Consider the following 21,599-nt stretch of genomic DNA (forward strand, 5'->3'; position numbering starts at 1 on the left):
TGCCATCACAAAGTTCCATAAGATGATCTTTGGCCGCCGCTTCCTTGTGCAAACTGATCACAAGCCGTTATTGAGGGTATTTGGGTCAAATAGGGGATCCCGGCCTATACCGCGAATCGCTTGCAGCGTTTTGCCTTAACTTTGTTGGCGTATGATTTTGAAATCCAATATGTGCGATCGGAAGAATTTGGAGGAGCCGATGTTTTATCGCGGTTGATCGAAAACCACAGTAAGCCAGAGCCAGAATGCGTAATCGCGAATATAGAGACCGACAATGATTTAGCGTACGTGGCAGTCAACGCGCTTAGTATTTTCCCGCTTTTGTTCAACGAGGTTGATGAAGCTATGCAACGAGATTACCTTTTACGCAACGTGAAAAACTACATAGTGAATGGATGGCAGAAAACGATGGAACATGGCTCAGAGCTTGCTAGCTTTTATAGAACAAGAGAATGGTTGAGCAACGTAAAAGGGTGCATTCTTTTTGGAGAGAGGGTAGAGATACCAAGAATACTACAAAAGCGATGTTTAATGCAGTTGCATAAAGGACACCCGGGAATCGCATGAAGGCAATTGCGCGTAGTTATGTTTATTGGCCGCATATGGATGAAGACATTATTGAGACAGTGGGTACCTGTACATCGTGTCAGTGCGCATCGAGATTTCCGCCGAAGGTGGAACCAGCAGCTTGGCCCAAGCCGTTAGGTCCATGGAAAAGGATACAAATTGATTATGCCGGGCCGATAGACGGAGTGTATTTCCTTGTGATCGTGGATGCGTTTTCTAAATGGCCAGAGATAATTAAAACCACGTCTATCTCAGCATACGCAACCATAGCCTTGTTAAGAGCAGTACTTGCTAGATACGGATCACCTATCACCCGCGTAAGCGACAACGGCCCACAATTTGTCGGACAGGATTTTAAGGATTTTTGCAAGCGTTACGGTATAGCACACATAACCACTGCACCATATCACCCGCAAAGTAATGGACAGGCCGAACGCTTTGTTGATACGTTTAAAAGAGCTTTGAAGAAAATAAGAATAGCCGATATAAAGCTCGATGAAGCTCTTGATACATTTTTGCTAACGTACCGCACTACCCCGAACCCTTTGTTAGACCGAAATCAAACACCCGCTGAAATAATGTTTAATAGACCTATTCGTACCGATTTGGATCTCATAAGACCGACTGCAAGCAAAACCGAAAATGAATCGTTGAAGACCACAAGAGCTTTGAATGCAGGAGATAGAATATTCGCAAAGGTTTACGCAAACAATAATTATAGATGGATGCCTGGTGTGATAAGTAAGCGAATCGGAAATGTTATGTATGAGATTAGAACTGGCAATAATCAGTTACACAGGCGTCATATTAATCAGCTACGTAAACGCATTATACCGAACCAAAGCAGAGAAACCACTAGTATTAACTTGCCGCTTGATATTTTAATGGCTGAGTGGAAGCTACCGGAACAGCGCAGCTCGTTACAAGTGTTAGAAGCTAGGCCACCTACTCCAGTTTTAACGAGTGATATATCGAACCCTCCGAGACGTCGTGAACGCGTGTATGTACAACTGGACGGTCCACCTCGCCGTTCTTCTCGCATTAGAAGACTGCCGCGTAGATTACAACCGTACCAGTTGAATTAAGAGAAGGAGATGTTGTGTAGGTAGCGCAGGTGTAGCCGCGACTCAATGCTGTCACGTAACTGACAGCATGTGATGTCAAAAAGGCCGGGAAGGACTTCGGCAGCGATCGGGTGATCGATCGCTGTGACTCGGTATCAAGCTGCGGACCAGGATGGTCGATGTTTTATAATTGTTGTAATAGAGTATAAGTTTTAATAAGAGTCCGAATGTGCTGTTTTATTCAAATGTATCAAATGTACGTACCGTTCCGAAACACAACAGTTTCGAGCGCAGTTTTGCGTGTAATTTGACTACTAAATAATTTTAATAATCTAAATAAAACAAAACAAAATAGATGTAGTGTAATCTCTATTTGATTTCGGAAGAATTAACTGAAGGCTGAAGAATTGCGTGTTTTCGGTTCTAGCGCTCAATCACGAATGACATTTCTATTTGACAGTATTGCCTGAGATACTTAAACCTAGGTGTGATCGCAAAAACAAGATGTACATAAAGAAAAGGTGTATGTGTGAGGATGTCAAGGTGTATGTGTGAGGTATAAACAAATTCGAATTTTTAATTTCTACAGTACAGAAAGTAATTTCGTAATTGCTGCAAAACAGGTGTGAGCGGGTCAGTATGCAATATGCAATAAAAAGCGAAAACATGCTTTGCACTATAATCACATCAGAACCTATAAATAAGAGGCATTATTGCTGTTTGTTTATGTTTTTCTTAGTAAAATGTGTTGACATGCAAAACGCAGCGAACAGATACCAGCGTGCGTCACTTTTGCCAAATTTAGTTACTATACCGGTTTTTTCAAGATTGGCAGTTATAATTAGTGGAAATAAAGTGGGAAAGTTACTTTCATAAAATCCTTCAACGCTGTTATTGTGATATAGAAATGATAACCACAACGTTTGGTTGTCTTCTGTCTAACCGTTCAATTAGACATACAGTCTGTTCCCGAGTTACGCGGTTTCTGCGTTCCCGACGAATCCGCGTAACTCGAATATCCGCGTATGTCGAATTTCACGTTTTTTGACTAAAATACTATTGATTACTCGGAGTTTTTGATTTAATTTAGTTCTTTTATACACTTTATCATTTATTTGAGATAATTCGTGCACAAAATTATAATATTTCTGGCTTTTAAGCGGTTTAAATTTGTTAGCCAAAATGCCATTTATACCTAACTTGAAGCAAATTGTACTGATTTGACATTTAATCTGTCAAATTTAGAAAACCGCGTATCTCCAAATCTGCGTAAGTCGAGAACCGTGCAAGGTGTTATAAATGACAAGGTGAAGTTGTTCAGAGCAAAATGACATTTCTCGACTTGACATTTCTCTTCCGGGGGCTCCGGTATAAAAATCGGGGAGGGCTGGTGCGGGGTATTGAAATTTGTATGCAGAGAGTGACAGATGTCCCCCACAATGTCGCCCAGCAAAAACGATAAAAATCAACCTTCTAAATACATTATCCTTGGAACCGTGTAACTCGACTTGACAGATACCCAAGCAAAATTTTTCAGGTATAATGAACACAAACTCATGCCATCTCTTTCTATTCATCAGCCCTACTCTCTCACATGCATCGATGATTTTTTACACATCTCTTTGTTCATTGTACTATATTTCAAGGATTCATTTATGAAGTAGTTATTGTCAAATGGTAATGGTGTAATGTTTGTACCATGGTCAACCTGAATTCAATTCTATTTTTATTGTTTTCATTGATGATTTAAAGTTTTCTTTTATTTTTAAAACATCCAGCTCCAATAACTTCAGACCTCTTTACTCATTGGCCCGTATCGTATAAGAAAACACGACTCGATTGCGATCGAACCATAAATCGCATATGATTTGTCGATGTCGATCGAGAAAACGTAAACGGTCGACTTGTCGAGCAGTTTGTCTAGTGTCAATTCTTTCGTTTGTTTACATTAATGCATGGGGTAAAGAGAGTTGATGTAGACTGGAGGCATTTTTCATTTGATGGGAAATAGAGCTGTTAATTTTATGTTGTTTTAGTCATGTGTTGATATCCTATGTTGTGTTTTTATATGAGAATTAGGAGCGACTGAACAGCTGTTTTTGGCTGTTCGTTTCGTCCGACTAGCCAAGGCCTCTAAAGCCTTATGGTAATTAAAATTAATTAAACTGTTGTAAATGTAGCTAAATCTCACTTCACACTTGAGGTCACAAAGAAAACGCGTTTGGCTTTTTCGGTTTTCAAGTGGCAATTGAGCTAGTTTATTTCTACGATTTGACATAACAACTGTCACCGGGTTGCATCACTTCGCTTCACTCTCAGCTGTCAGAGGTTAACGTTTGGGCACGAAATTTATAAATTTCTACAGCTCGGCCATCCTGACATTTAATTGGCCTCAATTAACTTTCGCCTAAGTCGGAAGCAGGATCTGCTTCTTGCTAGATCCACTTTCTCAATTTATCAGCTTCTAGTACGCCGTCGTACGGAATTTGAGTGTGCTGTATACCGTCAATGTCCCTTACTACATATCTATCGTTGGGCAACCGCTTATGAATTATGTAAGGTCCCTTGTACCTAGATATCAGTTTCTTATTTACATTAGTGCTGTTGTCGACATTGGGGATGACTACAAGATCTCCTACTTGAAACTCAATTGCTGGGCGATGTTTTTTACTAAATTGTTCCTCATTGATTATTTGTGATTGAATAATGTTCTCTGACGCAGTTTGTCGTATGCTAACTAGATTTGCCTGTACCTGGGTCGACTTTTCTTTGAGAAATTCTGTTAATTCATCAACTTGGGGACCACGTTGGTCCGTTCCAAACAGTAGCATTGAAGGGGTAAAACATGTTGAAGAATGTACTGTGTTGTTCAACGCGAATTCCAACGCACGAAGTTTAGTGCTCCAATCTGAGTGATCGTATGGGTCACTCGTTTTGCTAAGCATGGGTCGTAATACTCGATTCACTCTTTCCACCTGGCCATTGGCTTGTGGTGATGAAGTGGCCGTTAAAATATGGGTAACGCCACGACTCGGCAAAAATTTGGTAAATTCGTTCGATGTGAAACATGTCCCTCTATCGCTAATGATTCGTCTTGGCCGGCTATAGTATGAGAAGTACTGCTCTAGAGCACTACATGCGCTCTTGCTGCTAGTTGATGTTGCTCCATAAAGCTTTGTAATTTTAGTAAATGCATCTATCGCAACTAAAATATACTTTTTCTGCGATGCGATTGATGGTAAAGGGCCCGAGTGATCAATATGTACAGTGTCGAAAGGAAGTTGAGCTTTTGGTATGCTATGGAGATTTCGCTGGTCTTTACGTGCAGGTGCAGAATAGATTAAACATTTCAAACAGTTTCGTGCAAAATTTTCAACGCGTGCCTTCATTGTAGGGAACCAATATTGTGTACTAATTGAAGTGCAACACTTGTCTACGCCTAAATGACCCATTTTTTCATGAATACTGCGAATGACGTTATTGATCATTTCTTTTGGTACCAGTAATTGCAATTTATCCTGGGAAGGTTGCCTGTACACTACATTATCTTTCATCAAATAACCATCAATTGAATTCGCTTCTATTTTTTCCTTCAGCTCTGTTATGTATGAATCACGAGACTGAACGATCTGTAACTGCAAGTCAATCGGCCGTATCGGGCGGAACGAACGCCCCTGAAAGAACGCCGCGGGGTGGAACTCATCTTGTAGAATAGTTTAATCACAGTATTCAGGCATGTCGGTATAAACACAACTGAATGGCGTTTAGGTTGTCAATTACAACCAAGATGTACAGTTTACATACATAACTTGATTTTCACGCGCGCTGTTTACCACTTGTGTTTAACAACAAAAATAGTGTTGGTTTGTGTTTATGTAATTAAAGCAATGAATTTCATACGTTTTCCGGTTGATCCTCAAGCCGAAAAAAAGAGAAATTTAAGGCTGGTTCAAAAGCATTTGCTCAACAACATAGATCCGTTCAATTTAATCGATGAGGTGTAAGTAAAATACAAAAAAAAAAACAATACGAACCCTAGCTTACATTCAATTGTTTCGTTTTAGCTTTGTTCACAATTTCCGGGTGACCAAGGAAATTTTTACCTACTTGTACAGTAATGTTGGACCTTCGCTAGAGCCGAAAAGCGCGAGCGGTATAAGTGCGAAACAAAAATTAGCCGCATGTCTCAGATTTTTTGCAGAGGGCCGATACCAACACGGGACCGGCAAGGATTTTCATTGCGCAATAGCACAGGCTTCGTTTTCAGAAACACTGCGTGATGCTTTGCCTCCACTTGAATCCCTTCTCGGTGATTGGATTTCATTGGCGATGAATGAAGACGAAAGAAATGATTCCAAGGAATATTTCCAACGTAAAACAGGCATTGCCAACATTACCATGTGCGTCGATGGTACACACATAAAAATTAAAAAACCACACTACCGACCTTTATTGTACATCAATCGAAAACGATTTTATAGCCTCAACGTTATGTTGGTTTGTACTTCCAATGTGGATTCATGTGTAAAATAATGTTTTTATGGTATGAAGTAACATACTGGTTTGTTTAATTCTAGATTTGTGATCATAAATGTCGCATACGATCTATCAATGCCAAATTTCCAGGCAGCTATCACGATGCTTTTGTATGGGAAGTGAGTGCTGCTCGAACACATTTCGAAGAACTACACAGAACCGGAAGAATTGATAAATTACTTGGTAATATAAATCAGTACACCTATACAGACTTGCGTAATTATAGTACTATTGTTTTAACACAGGTGACGCCGGATACCCAGGAGAACCTTGGCTTGTTAGACCACATAGAGATCCTGATCCTGGTTCTGAAGAAGCATTATTCAACTCATCTCATTCCTCTGGCCGGATACTCGTAGAGATGACTATAGGAATATTAAAATCGAGATTTAGATGTCTTAATGGTATAGACGGTTGCCTTAATTATGCACCAGAAAAATGTGGAAAAATCATTAATGTTTGCAGTGCATTGCACAACATATGTGTTGAGCATAATTTGGAGTGGAATCAGCTGTTCAATGACATTATGCTCAGCGTGCATTAGATAGCATCAGATTAATTTGCTGCTTTGTTCTACAATCAACCTCAACTATAATGAATTATTTGCGAAATTAAATACACTAATACTGAGGCTTTTTATACTTCTTAGATGGGACGGACAGAGGAGAGTGTTTGTTATCCTACTGGAAGATTCGGAACCATTCCCGTATCAGCTATGTTTTTCTACATCCATACCAGCAGAATCAACCTACGAGCAGAATCATACCGGCTGTGACTATATCGTTACTTTTGAACACTTTTGCGAATACCTTTGAGGCCACTCCGAAATTTACGAAGCACTTTGAACCGCGTCAAACGACGATGGTGGACCCGGTATAAGCTATACTAGGTATAAAGCTATATGACGTGTATGTCAACATATCTCCCCGTCATGAAATGAATCAAACTTACTAGGCCACGATGAACTGTGAATGTTATGTGCATGACACTCGATGACCAAGCTCAAAGATTGCATCGTAGCCTGGCGAAACTGTAGGAGCGTCTGGTTAATATGTAAATGAGCTGCTTTTTATTCCTGGATATCTTCTCGACGTTAGAAGTGTGAGCATTGTAGAGACTAAACAAGTTATCACAAATTGGGTTAGGAATTGTATTTATTGGTTACATTAAAGTTCGCATTTATTCTTTACTAATTTGTTTATACCCTAGCTCTAGCTCCATTTTGGCTATGGTTAATTTTAACTCGCGGTCTTTCTCCGCTAACTCCCTTGTGAGATTCAATTCCAATTGAGATTCTCTTTTTAGATCAAGCTTTGCTTGTTTTAATTCCATATTTTTTAATTCTATTTCTTTTTCGAATGCAAATTTTTGTTTTTCTAAATCTAGTCTTTCCTTGTCCAAATCTAGCTGTTGTTGGCGAATAATATTTTGCTGCTGTTTAATTCGACCATAATGCTTATGTTCCAGCAATTGCAATTCAGCTATGGTTCTTTTGCGTCGTGTTGTACGTTGATTTGTGTTATTTTGCCCTGACTGAGATGATCTCTGTGGTGTTCTTTCACTGTCATTCGTTTGGTTTAGATGCTGTAGAGATGGTGATGATGGTAAATCCATAAACTGTGGAGTTGGTGCTGCAGGAGATGGTGACGCAGGCAATGGTGATGAGAGTGAAATTGGTTGGATTGCTGATTGTGATGGCCTTTCTGCCAACGGTGTTTCCCAAACAGAGATAGGTGCTGAACCTGATGAATAAGATGGTGCCCCTAACTCTTTAGTGTTTAGCCCAACAACGCTATCTTTTAACTGCAAGATGTCAATAACGTGACTTTCAAGTGCAGAAAAACTATGCATCGTGCATGGTCCTCCTCCAGTTGCTCTATACTCGCGGTTATTGTGCGATAGTTTTTTCTTCATCCCCGATCTAAAATCCGCCCATACCTGTATCGTGAACGATTAAAATGCATATAAATACATAATTAACATACACAATAGTTCCAAAATGTTGAAGACTTGTTGACTACTTTCCTTTTTCCACCCAGAACCGTCTTTAGTCGGGGGTCCTAAGAGATTCAGATCTTTAGCAATATCATTCCAAAAAGTTGAGGTTCCTTTTTGCTTATCATGTATGATAGCTTCGTTCCTTTCTATCAGCTCCACCATTTTTTTCAAACTGTGCCTTTGTTGTAGTTTTTCGTTTTTCCTAAAATTAAAATGTACGTCATCATTAAATAGGTCATGGTTATTTTATTTTTAACGTAATAAATGTTGGTATAATTTATTTGACTATAGTTTTACACAAATTAGGTTTTGTTTTTGATATGATTCATTCCTTGATTTAATGACAAATCCGATTAATACAAATACCTGTTCCGTTAACACGTTGAGTGCGATAATATGCGCGGTGGTACTTATTTGTTCACTGATTGGCCCTGCATAAAACTTATGTTAAGAAAGATCAATCTAGGCCACATACTCGCTCCCCCTCCCCCTCTCACTTATCACCCAAGAATAACTTGAAATCTCCTGCCCTTGTACATTGAAACCGACAGGACATTAGATGATTAAAAAATACTTTATGGAGTCATTGCCCACAATTATTGATAACAAATCTGGATGTAAACCATGTCGGCAGCATTTGCATTTGCCGTGACATGATTGAACTTGCAAGGAAAGCTAGTTTTCTGTTGTTGTTTCCGGCGAATGAATGACTAATGGAACAGAACTGTTAGCACAGTGTAGGGCTCAACGTTTTGATTTTGACTGGTTTTGAAGAGTATTGCCATAAATTTACTGTAAAACTTATATACGAAAACTTACAGCCATTTTTCCATAAGATACACCCTCCAATGCACTCGATGCTTCCTTCACTTTTGACGCCTGAACTTCAAGTAAGACCGCAGTCAAACGCACGAACACATACCCACACACACACATACTCACCTTTAATTTGTTTACAATGATGGAATGTCACCGGATTTTGGCGCGCAGATAATCGGGTTAGTTTATTTAAGCAAATTCACAATTTTTACATTTTCCATAACCCTCTTCCTGCCCCTTCCCCTGTGTCCCGCGATGGGTCTAGAGGGAGGGGATGTTCTAGCTCTTAGGAGCGCATCCTTTCGGATGCGTAATCTTACTGATAAACGTGCACTCTCTCCGCCCTTGTGTGGGGCAATTTCGTACCAATTGCTACGAGCTGGCCTTCCTCCGTGGAAGCACGCGTATATAATTATATAATTGGCTAGCGGGAGGCTACGTCTGCCTTTACCGTCGCGCCTCCTCTGCCGCGGTCAAACCGCATTGCCGGTTGTACGAAAAGGCCAGCTCAGGATGAAAAGACTCCCCCTCTCTTCCTGTTGATGCTGGTGGTGTCGCTGCCGCAGTCTCGCCATCCGTGCGCGGATACTCGCCCATCTCTCCGACGTTCGTAGTGATGATGAAGGCGTAGATGGCCGTTCGCCTCGCTGCTCCTCCCTTTGGCGCACCGTCTGAGTCCTTCTCGCTACATTCCGAAGATCATTTCGGGCCCGTCAGACTACGTCGGAGTCAAGCCGGTTGGCTATTCCAACATGACCTGTGCTTACTACTGCATTTTGGTGCTGGTTATTTTAAACTGACATTCTTACTTTAGTTTGATGTTTGTTCGCAACGATCGTACCAAAAACAACCTTCTTTTTGTTTTTGGCATAACAGCCGTTGTCGGTGCAGGCCTGTCTGTACCACTAGTGGGCTTTGCTTACAGTTACTTATTGATTACCATAGCAGGATATGTCAGTCCTACGGTTGGAATCACGATCCATTTAGGTTCGTTAATAGTCACACAAAGAAATGAAGCCTCGGGTGATCTTATGTAAGACTCACTGGCTCTGTTACCGAGAGTTAAAACGTAGTTTAATTCTTATCCGGACCCTCTTGCAAGTACGGACGACGCAGTTACGTGGTACAAAATAGTCTCGTCAGCCTGTTAAAGCCAGCTGCCAGCGTTATGCCTTTAAGCTGAAAAACCTTTTATGCCAGTTATGCCAGCGTTATGCCAGGAAAATAAGAACAAAAATAAATTAAACAGAAGAAGAAAGACTTAAAATTTTTTGATTACATTTTTTTATATTTAATTTAGACTATTATTTTTACAATTTAAAAACTATTTAATTTCTGAAATACCTTAACACTGATTTTAAAGCGCTATTTAAGTGATAAAACCATTCAAATTCAATCAAAAGAAAAAATCCGTGACAAATCCGCTGCTCAAAAGGACGCGGATTTCTATCCATATAAACGGGAACGAACGACGCCGTGTATAACAGTGGTTTTACTCTCATTTCATGTGGTAACCGCTCTTTTAAATTTGAGTGACTCGTGAGATACAATGAGAGCAAAATGAGCGCCCGGCGGCGTTCTTTCAGGGGCGTTCGTTCCGCCCGATACGGCCGAATATCTTTTTCATCGACTACTATCGCTACCTGTTTACGACTTAGGCTCATCGAACTACCTGGTCTATGTGTTATTGAATAATCGTAGTTCTCCAAGAACAACGACCAGCGAGCAATTTTTGCCGAAGTGTTTCGATTTTTTAGAGTCTCTACTAAGGAGTTACAATCGGTGACAATTTTCAATGGTATTCCATGAACATAGGCATGAAAACATTTCAAAGCATAAATGATGGACAATGTTTCCAACTCATAACTATGCAATTTTGTCTCGTCTGAAGATGCTGTTTTCGAAAAGTAGGCAACTGGATGAAGTTTTCCATATTCTTGCCTCTGTAATAGAACTGAACCAAAGCCTATCGCACAAGCATCACAGTGCAGTTCTGTTTCTCTTGCAGGATCGTATACATATAATAAAGGTGCTTCAACCAATTTTTTCTTCAGAGTTTCAAAAGCTGTAACACATTGATTATCGAAGACGAAGGTAACTTTGTCTTTCAACAAATTGGTAAAAGGTTTGGCCAGTATAGAAAAGGATGGGACAAAACGACGGAAAAAGGAAAATAACCCTATGCACTGCTGCAATTGCTTCTTGTTTTGTGTCTGTGGGTAATTAGTTATTGCTTTGATATGATGATCGCTGGGGCGTATACCAGCAGCGTTTGCACGATAGCCTAGGTAGTCCAATTCTTCATGCGCAAACTTACACTTATCCAAAGGCAATTCCAATCCATTTTTCCGCAATGTATATAAAACTTCTTTGATGATATCAAGATGTTCATAAAAATCAACTGATGCTATAATGATATCATCAATATATACGACCAGCTTACCCTTTTCAATGAAATCTCTCAACACGTTGTTTATGAACCTTTGAAATTCGGCCGGCGCGTTTTTCAGCCCGAATGGCATACGTAGGTATTCGTATTGCCCGTCAGGCGTGACAAAAGCTGTATACTTGATCGAATTTTCATCCATTTTAACCTGATGAAAACCACTTTTCAAATCAAGTAACGTAAAATAATTCTTGTTTCCTAAATGCTCGAGGCACGTTTCGATCAGTGGCAAAGGATAGTTATCACGGATTGTGATTTTGTTTAAAGGCCTGTAGTCTACACACTTTCGGATTTCTCCGTTCTTTTTTCTCACCAGCACAAGGGGCGAGGCATAGGGTGAATTACTAGGGCGGATTATATTCTTTTCGAGTAAATTTTTAACAATCTCTCTCACTTGGTTCCGTTCGGCGTAAGACAACCGTCTCGGTTTGGAAAATATTGGAGTATCGTGCATTAAGCTAATTTTCATACCATACTCCGGTGGAATAATTTTCTCTAAAGGAAACTTGCAGTAACATTCTTCAACAGTTCTAGCTACTAACGAGATTTGTTCATCAAGGAGATCTTTACCTATGTCAAATAAAGTGTCATTATCAGAGGAAGTATCAATAGCGCACAATTGTAAGAATGTATTGATTGTGCCCTCATCTTGAGGAGAGGTCAATAATTTAGTCGACAATTTTTTACCTACTTATACATCGCCCCCTAGCTCTTTTAGAATGCCTAGATCGCGAAGTTTCTCTGCCACGTGTGTTTTCAGGGAAGGTATTATGGAACTCAATTTATGGTTTAATAATGTGCTTTTATCATAAATTTGATGTTGCAATATAGCTAGAGTAATTTTTAATTTTGGCATAACATCTCTACATACAATAATGGGCCATATTGGCCATATACATACAGTTTTTAGGCAAAATAATAAATTCATGTTTTATTTCATTTTTCCGATACTTGATTCGGCAATTAATTCGTCCCAGTGACAGTAACGCACTATTTCCTAAACCGCAGTATCCCGAATTTTCCGGTTTTTGTAAGAGGCTTATGGGCACCAAATTTTCATTCATAAAACTTCTGGGGCTCCCTGAATCGAAAAGAGAAAACACACGTGGAAGAAAACTATTCGGCCCACTTAATTCTGCAAACGGCACACATACCTCCTGCATGGCTGGAATTTGTTGTAAATAACCCGATTCCATATCCATTGAATGCACCGCAGCGGCTGGTACGTTGTTACGGTTCGGACATTCGCGATGTGAATGTCCCGTCTTCGAACACCGGAAACACGATCCATGAGGACGTTGGGGTCGTTGGCATTGGCTTTGATAATGCCCTTGTTGCAGACAATTGTAGCACTTCACGTGCTCGATGTTCATGGGTACGTCGCGAGTAGATCGTCTGTCCTTGGGTGCAGATGTTGACGGCTGGTGACGTGTCCGCATCTCTTCATATCTTTTCAGCAAGGGTAGGAGATCATCCATCTGACGAGCAGCATAACGCATAGCGGCGGTGTTGACCGGATCATTTATACCTTCGATTATGATGTCAACAAGCTCACCCTCGGGAATTTTCGCTTTCCTGGCAATATTCTTCATGTCAATGAAGTATGTTATGGTCGATTTGGAGGTAGAAAGGCGGCGACTGCGTAGCTCGTGATAAACACTTTCAACGGAATATGTTTGTTGAAATGTTTCGATGAGTGTTTGCTTCAGAGCATTATATTCTAATAAACCTGAAGCTCGAGCTAATACTTGAGCTGTCCCGGAAAGCAGTCGAAGCGTTATCACCAGTTTTTGCTTTAAGTCGATGCTGAACAATTGAAAGACTCTTTCTAATTCCTCGAACCACATAGAGATGTCAACGCCATTTTGTCCGCTAAACGACGGAACCAAGCTTTCAATCGTCGTAAGGTTGGGAAGGTTTTTCTCAGCATTACTCTGCAGCTTCATCTCCGAAACTTCCTTCTGCAAGGTCAGTAGTTTCTTCTCCAGCTCCAGCTGATCAATTTTCTTCTGAACGGCACAGCTATTACCGGAACATTCTTCAGCAGTGTCCAACAGTGTGCCTTCCATTTTGTTTTCCTTTGCTTGCACCGGCATCACGGCGTCATACAGACTCCGGATTTGGTTAATTGTAGCGTTGGCAGGACAATCTACGCCAGCATCCGATAAAACACACACCATTTGGTCCTTTGTAGGCATTTTCGTGAGTAAATCCCACTTCTGAGGTTGTAAATGTCGCTAAATCTCACTTCACACTTGAGGTCACACAGAAAACGCGTTTGGCTTTTTCGGTTTACAAGTGTCAATTGAGCCGGTTTATTTCTACGATTTGACATAACAACTGTCACCGGGTTGCATCACTTCGCTTCACTCTCAGCTGTCAGAAGTTGACGTTTGGGCACGAAATTTATAAATTTCTACACTGTATTTATTTGTTTGGAATGTTGTATATATATATATATATATATATATATATATATATATATATATATATATATAAATAATATATATATATATATATATATATATATATATATATATATATATATATATATATATATATATATATAAGTGATGCAACCCGGTGACAGTTGTTATGTCAAATCGTAGAAATAAACCGGCTCAATTGACACTTGTAAACCGAAAAAGCCAAACGCGTTTTCTGTGTGACCTCAAGTGTGAAGTGAGATTTAGCGACATTTACAACCTCAGAAGTGGGATTTACTCACGAAAATGCCTACAAAGGACCAAATGGTGTGTGTTTTATCGGATGCTGGCGTAGATTGTCCTGCCAACGCTACAATTAACCAAATCCGGAGTCTGTATGACGCCGTGATGCCGGTGCAAGCAAAGGAAAACAAAATGGAAGGCACACTGTTGGACACTGCTGAAGAATGTTCCGGTAATAGCTGTGCCGTTCAGAAGAAAATTGATCAGCTGGAGCTGGAGAAGAAACTACTGACCTTGCAGAAGGAAGTTTCGGAGATGAAGCTGCAGAGTAATGCTGAGAAAAACCTTCCCAACCTTACGACGATTGAAAGCTTGGTTCCGTCGTTTAGCGGACAAAATGGCGTTGACATCTCTATGTGGTTCGAGGAATTAGAAAGAGTCTTTCAATTGTTCAGCATCGACTTAAAGCAAAACTGGTGATAACGCTTCGACTGCTTTCCGGGACAGCTCAAGTATTAGCTCGAGCTTCAGGTTTATTAGAATATAATGCTCTGAAGCAAACACTCATCGAAACATTTCAACAAACATATTCCGTTGAAAGTGTTTATCACGAGCTACGCAGTCGCCGCCTTTCTACCTCCAAATCGACCATAACATACTTCATTGACATGAAGAATATTGCCAGGAAAGCGAAAATTCCCGAGGGTGAGCTTGTTGACATCATAATCGAAGGTATAAATGATCCGGTCAACACCGCCGCTATGCGTTATGCTGCTCGTCAGATGGATGATCTCCTACCCTTGCTGAAAAGATATGAAGAGATGCGGACACGTCACCAGCCGTCAACATCTGCACCCAAGGACAGACGATCTACTCGCGACGTACCCATGAACATCGAGCACGTGAAGTGCTACAATTGTCTGCAACAAGGGCATTATCAAAGCCAATGCCAACGACCCCAACGTCCTCATGGATCGTGTTTCCGGTGTTCGAAGACGGGACATTCACATCGCGAATGTCCGAACCGTAACAACGTACCAGCCGCTGCGGTGCATTCAATGGATATGGAATCGGGTTATTTACAACAAATTCCAGCCATGCAGGAGGTATGTGTGCCGTTTGCAGAATTAAGTGGGCCGAATAGTTTTCTTCCACGTGTGTTTTCTCTTTTCGATTCAGGGAGCCCCAGAAGTTTTATGAATGAAAATTTGGTGCCCATAAGCCTCTTACAAAAACCGGAAAATTCGGGATACTGCGGTTTAGGAAATAGTGCGTTACTGTCACTGGGACGAATTAATTGCCGAATCAAGTATCGGAAAAATGAAATAAAACATGAATTTATTATTTTGCCTAAAAACTGTATGTATATGGCCAATATGGCCCATTATTGTATGTAGAGATGTTATGCCAAAATTAAAAATTACTCTAGCTATATTGCAACATCAAATTTATGATAAAAGCACATTATTAAACCATAAATTGAGTTCCATAATACCTTCCCTGAAAACACACGTGGCAGAGAAACTTCGCGATCTAGGCATTCTAAAAGAGCTAGGGGGCGATGTATAAGTAGGTAAAAAATTGTCGACTAAATTATTGACCTCTCCTCAAGATGAGGGCACAATCAATACATTCTTACAATTGTGCGCTATTGATACTTCCTCTGATAATGACACTTTATTTGACATAGGTAAAGATCTCCTTGATGAACAAATCTCGTTAGTAGCTAGAACTGTTGAAGAATGTTACTGCAAGTTTCCTTTAGAGAAAATTATTCCACCGGAGTATGGTATGAAAATTAGCTTAATGCACGATACTCCAATATTTTCCAAACCGAGACGGTTGTCTTACGCCGAACGGAACCAAGTGAGAGAGATTGTTAAAAATTTACTCGAAAAGAATATAATCCGCCCTAGTAATTCACCCTATGCCTCGCCCCTTGTGCTGGTGAGAAAAAAGAACGGAGAAATCCGAAAGTGTGTAGACTACAGGCCTTTAAACAAAATCACAATCCGTGATAACTATCCTTTGCCACTGATCGAAACGTGCCTCGAGCATTTAGGAAACAAGAATTATTTTACGTTACTTGATTTGAAAAGTGGTTTTCATCAGGTTAAAATGGATGAAAATTCGATCAAGTATACAGCTTTTGTCACGCCTGACGGGCAATACGAATACCTACGTATGCCATTCGGGCTGAAAACGCGCCGGCCGAATTTCAAAGGTTCATAAACAACGTGTTGAGAGATTTCATTGAAAAGGGTAAGCTGGTCGTATATATTGATGATATCATTATAGCATCAGTTGATTTTTATGAACATCTTGATATCATCAAAGAAGTTTTATATACATTGCGGAAAAATGGATTGGAATTGCCTTTGGATAAGTGTAAGTTTGCGCATGAAGAATTGGACTACCCAGGCTATCGTGCAAACGCTGCTGGTATACGCCCCAGCGATCATCATATCAAAGCAATAACTAATTACCCACAGCCACAAAACAAGAAGCAATTGCAGCAGTGCATAGGGTTATTTTCCTTTTTCCGTCGTTTTGTCCCATCCTTTTCTATACTGGCCAAACCTTTTACCAATTTGTTGAAAGACAAAGTTACCTTCGTCTTCGATAATGAATGTGTGCCTTCCATTTTGTTTTCCTTTGCTTGCACCGGCATCACGGCGTCATACAGACTCCGGATTTGGTTAATTGTAGCGTTGGCAGGACAATCTACGCCAGCATCCGATAAAACACACACCATTTGGTCCTTTGTAGGCATTTTCGTGAGTAAATCCCACTTCTGAGGTTGTAAATGTCGCTAAATCTCACTTCACACTTGAGGTCACACAGAAAACGCGTTTGGCTTTTTCGGTTTTCAAGTGTCAATTGAGCCGGTTTATTTCTACGATTTGACATAACAACCGGGTTGCATCACTTCGCTTCACTCTGAGCTGTCAGAGGTTGACGTTTGGGCACGAAATTTATAAATTTCTACACTGTATTTATTTGTTTGGAATGTTGTATATATATATATATATATATATATATATATATATATATATATATATATATATATATATATATATATATATATATATATATATATATTTAGAACGATGAAGAAAAGAGGATACGCGGAAAGCGATGGTTTTACAATCCACTTAATTCACTTTCGTCTGGTTCGCTTGGCTTCTCCCGCGTGAATGTTTCGCTCTAGCTAAACTTACTGCGTCGTCAGTTCGATTGACACCAGCACAGGGTGATCCTAAATTCATTCCTTGACATTCGCCTTACATCCCTTGTCTGACAACTGTCAACTGTCTCCTATTTCCTACACGGCCTTTCCTGACATCATGATTCTCCTGAATCTGCCCATATTCTTATTTGATCGAATGCAGTTGTCGTTCTCATTGGTCCCTCAGTTTGCTCATCTAGCTTCAGTACCTCACAACGCTCATTTGAAAATGTTTTGACAATCTTATACGGCCCAAAGAATTTCCTCTTAATTTTTCGTCCTATTCCGAACTGAGTTACTGGAATCGCTACGATATCTCCTATCTTATACTTTTGAATCGATTTACGCCGCAAATTGTACGTCCTACGATTTTCATCTTGGATTCTGGCAATTCCTTTGCATGCTATTTTCCTTATTTCATTACGATCATCTGTAAACATCTTTTGGATTTCTTCTTGCAAAATATCGTTAGTTCGAATGTCTTCCTTCTCTTTCATTTTCACTCCGATCATCAATTCAAAAGGTGTCATCCTAATTGATCGCTGCCAACTATTATTTATCGCCTTTTGAACATTATTTACAAACTTAAACCAATTTTCGGGATTTTCATACGACAACTTCGCTAATGTAGGGATAATTATGCGGTGTACACGCTCTACTTGGCCATTCCCTCTTGGGACTCCTGTAACAATGTGATGCAATTCTATATTGGCTTCTTCGCAAAATTTTGTAAATAAACTAGAGGTAAAAGCAGATCCTCTATCGCAAATTATCCTTCGCGGATTTCCAAACGTATCAGATATAATCGTCAATTTTTTTATAACCTCTTCCGCACTAGTAGTTTTTGTAGCAAATAGCCAAACATGCTTCGTAAACGCATCGACAACGGTAAGAATGTAATTGTAACATTTGCGAGTAGATGGCATAGGGCCAATATGATCAACATGAAAGGTATCCAACGGAACCTCTCCTTTCGGTATTGGATGAAGTTCTCCCTCTGCCCTGCCTCGTTTTCAGTACTACAGTAACAGTAATAATAATAGAGTTCAAACAATGACGAGCTCATTTCCAATTGTGTGTGTGTCAGTTGGAAACCAGTTGTGCGAAGCGGTGATCGATACGTGCAGTGATGTGACGCTCATGCGCTGGGATTTGTTCCAGGAATTAAAACTCAATTGTAATGAGTTGAAACCGTCTGCACGGGTAATAAAAGGCTATGGTGGAAAAAAAAGCAACGTGTGTGGTGAGCTGACGATCCGTGCTACCATCGATGAAGTTGAGGAGAAAATTCGTTTCGTGGTGGTACCTTCGAATTCTATCGACACCAAAGTGCTGATAGGAATCGATGTGCTCAAAAGGGTTAACTACGTTATCACAAACGGTCATGCAAAGATAACAAAGCAACAGGAGGAAGAGGAAAAACCCACGAGTGTTGATGATCGTTGGGTGTATCGTATAGTTTGTGAAAGTCATCAAGAAATAGACGCACCGTCAAATTATCGTCGCGTGATTTGTGATATGGTTAATAATTATGAACCAGCAAAGATTTCTAACGTTGAAAGTGAGATGAAAATATTAGTGAACAACGAGGAGGTAGTGCGTACGTTGCCAAGAAGAATAGCTCCGCTAGAGAAAGAGGTGGTAAGGAAACAAGTTCGCGAATGGTTAAACGACGGAATAATTCAGCCATCGCGAAGCCCTTACGCTAGCGCAGTTGTGGTTGTACCGAAGAAGGATGGATCTCACCGTGTGTGTGTGGATTATCGTGAGATGAATAAGAGGATCGTGCGGGACTCTTATCCGATGCCCAATATCGAAGACCAGATTGATCAGTTGGCAGATGCTCGTGTGTACAGTGTATTAGATCTGAAAAATTCGTATTTTCACGTCAAGGTGGAGAAGGAAAGTCGCCAGTACACATCTTTCGTAACAACGGATGGGCAGTATGAGTTTTTACGTGCTCCGTTTGGATTGTGTCTCAGCGGCAATGCGTTTGGACGCTTCATCGATGCAGTACTTCATGAGTTGATCATAGACGGTACCGTGATGGCCTTCGTAGATGACATCATCATTCCGTCTCGAGACGAGGAGCATGGTTTGGCGTCTTTGCGGCGAGTTTTGGAAGTGGCACAGCGGGCAGGACTTCACTTCAATTGAAAAAAGTGTTCGTTCCTCAAACGGCGTGTAGAGTATTTGGGGTATACCGTCTATGAAGGTAAGATTGAACCAGCACCCCAAAAAATAGAAAAAGTTAAATATTACCCGCAGCCAAAAACGGTGAAACAGCTGCAATGTTTTATAGGGCTAGCTAGTTATTTTAGAAAGTTTATAGAAGGTTTTGGGCATATTGCCAGGCCATTGACCACAATGTTAAAAAAAGAGAGTGTTTTTGAATTTAATGAAGAGGCAAGGGCAGCTTTTGAATCGATTAAAGAAAAATTAGTGGAATATCCTGTATTACATATTTTCAAGGCGAGTTTGGTTACCGAATTGCATACTGATGCGAGTAAAGATGCTCTGGCCGGCATATTGTTGCAGCGTTCTGAGGAGGATGGTTTATTACATCCTTGCTATTATTATAGTAGGTTGACTAATAAGGCCGAGAAAAATTATCACTCATTCGAATTAGAATCGTTAGCCGTTGTGGAATCCATAAAGAAGTTCAGGTGTTACTTGCTAGGTAAGAAATTTAAAGTCGTGACCGATTGTATAGCGTTTAAACAATCCTTAAACAAAAAAGTTCCCAATGCGCGAGTGAGTCGTTGGTTTGTAACGTTGTCCGAGTTTGATTTTGAAGTAGAACATCGTTCAGGTGAAAAGATGAAACATGTTGACGCTCTTTCAAGAGCAAACGTATTGAAAATATCGGCAGGTGTATGTGAGAAAATAATACAAGGACAATTGCGCGATGAAGATCTTACGGCAATTAGGACGGCGCTTGACAGGGCGAAGAAAGAAATGGTTTTTGTTTGATAAATGGAGTACTTTATAAAAATGAGAATGCTCATAACAAAATATGTGTACCTCGAGCAATGGAGACGGGTATGATAAGAGAAGTACACGAACGAGGACATTTTGGAATCAAGAAAGTGAAAGAACAACTAACAGAGGATTATTTTATTCCTGAAGTAGAAAAGAAGATAAAATATTGTATTGATAACTGTGTCCGATGCATAGTGAGTGATAGAAAACGAGGCAGGGCAGAGGAGAACTTCATCCAATACCGAAAGGAGAGGTTCCGTTGGATACCTTTCATGTTGATCATATTGGCCCTATGCCATCTACTCGCAAATGTTACAATTACATTCTTACCGTTGTCGATGCGTTTACGAAGCATGTTTGGCTATTTGCTACAAAAACTACTAGTGCGGAAGAGGTTATAAAAAAATTGACGATTATATCTGATACGTTTGGAAATCCGCGAAGGATAATTTGCGATAGAGGATCTGCTTTTACCTCTAGTTTATTTACAAAATTTTGCGAAGAAGCCAATATAGAATTGCATCACATTGTTACAGGAGTCCCAAGAGGGAATGGCCAAGTAGAGCGTGTACACCGCATAATTATCCCTACATTAGCGAAGTTGTCGTATGAAAATCCCGAAAATTGGTTTAAGTTTGTAAATAATGTTCAAAAGGCGATAAATAATAGTTGGCAGCGATCAATTAGGATGACACCTTTTGAATTGATGATCGGAGTGAAAATGAAGAGAAGGAAGACATTCGAACTAACGATATTTTGCAAGAAGAAATCCAAAAGATGTTTACAGATGATCGTAATGAAATAAGGAAAATAGCATGCAAAGGAATTGCCAGAATCCAAGATGAAAATCGTAGGACGTACAATTTGCGGCGTAAATCGATTCAAAAGTATAAGATAGGAGATATCGTAGCGATTCCAGTAACTCAGTTCGGAATAGGACGAAAAATTAAGAGGAAATTCTTTGGGCCGTATAAGATTGTCAAAACATTTTCAAATGAGCGTTGTGAGGTACTGAAGCTAGATGAGCAAACTGAGGGACCAATGAGAACGACAACTGCATTCGATCAAATAAGAATATGGGCAGATTCAGGAGAATCATGATGTCAGGAAAGGCCGTGTAGGAAATAGGAGACAGTTGACAGTTGTCAGACAAGGGATGTAAGGCGAATGTCAAGGAATGAATTTAGGATCACCCTGTGCTGGTGTCAATCGAACTGACGACGCAGTAAGTTTAGCTAGAGCGAAACATTCACGCGGGAGAAGCCAAGCGAACCAGACGAAAGTGAATT

General features: G+C 40.2%; 1 protein-coding gene across 1 annotated transcript; it reads left to right on the top strand.

Annotated features, from left to right (window-relative positions):
* The first annotated feature begins 14,291 nt into the window (after nucleotides 1-14,291).
* LOC120906229 lies at nucleotides 14,292-19,485 on the top strand. The gene is made up of 3 exons (XM_040317744.1): nucleotides 14,292-14,427; nucleotides 14,607-15,205; nucleotides 18,346-19,485. Exons 1-3 carry the CDS (start codon nucleotides 14,292-14,294, stop codon nucleotides 19,483-19,485), a joined length of 1,875 nt encoding a protein of 624 aa, XP_040173678.1.
* Nucleotides 19,486-21,599: the final 2,114 nt, after the last annotated feature.

This window comes from Anopheles arabiensis, chromosome X, assembly GCF_016920715.1.
Source record: "Anopheles arabiensis isolate DONGOLA chromosome X, AaraD3, whole genome shotgun sequence".
In the NCBI taxonomy this organism is placed as follows: Eukaryota; Metazoa; Arthropoda; class Insecta; order Diptera; family Culicidae; genus Anopheles; species Anopheles arabiensis.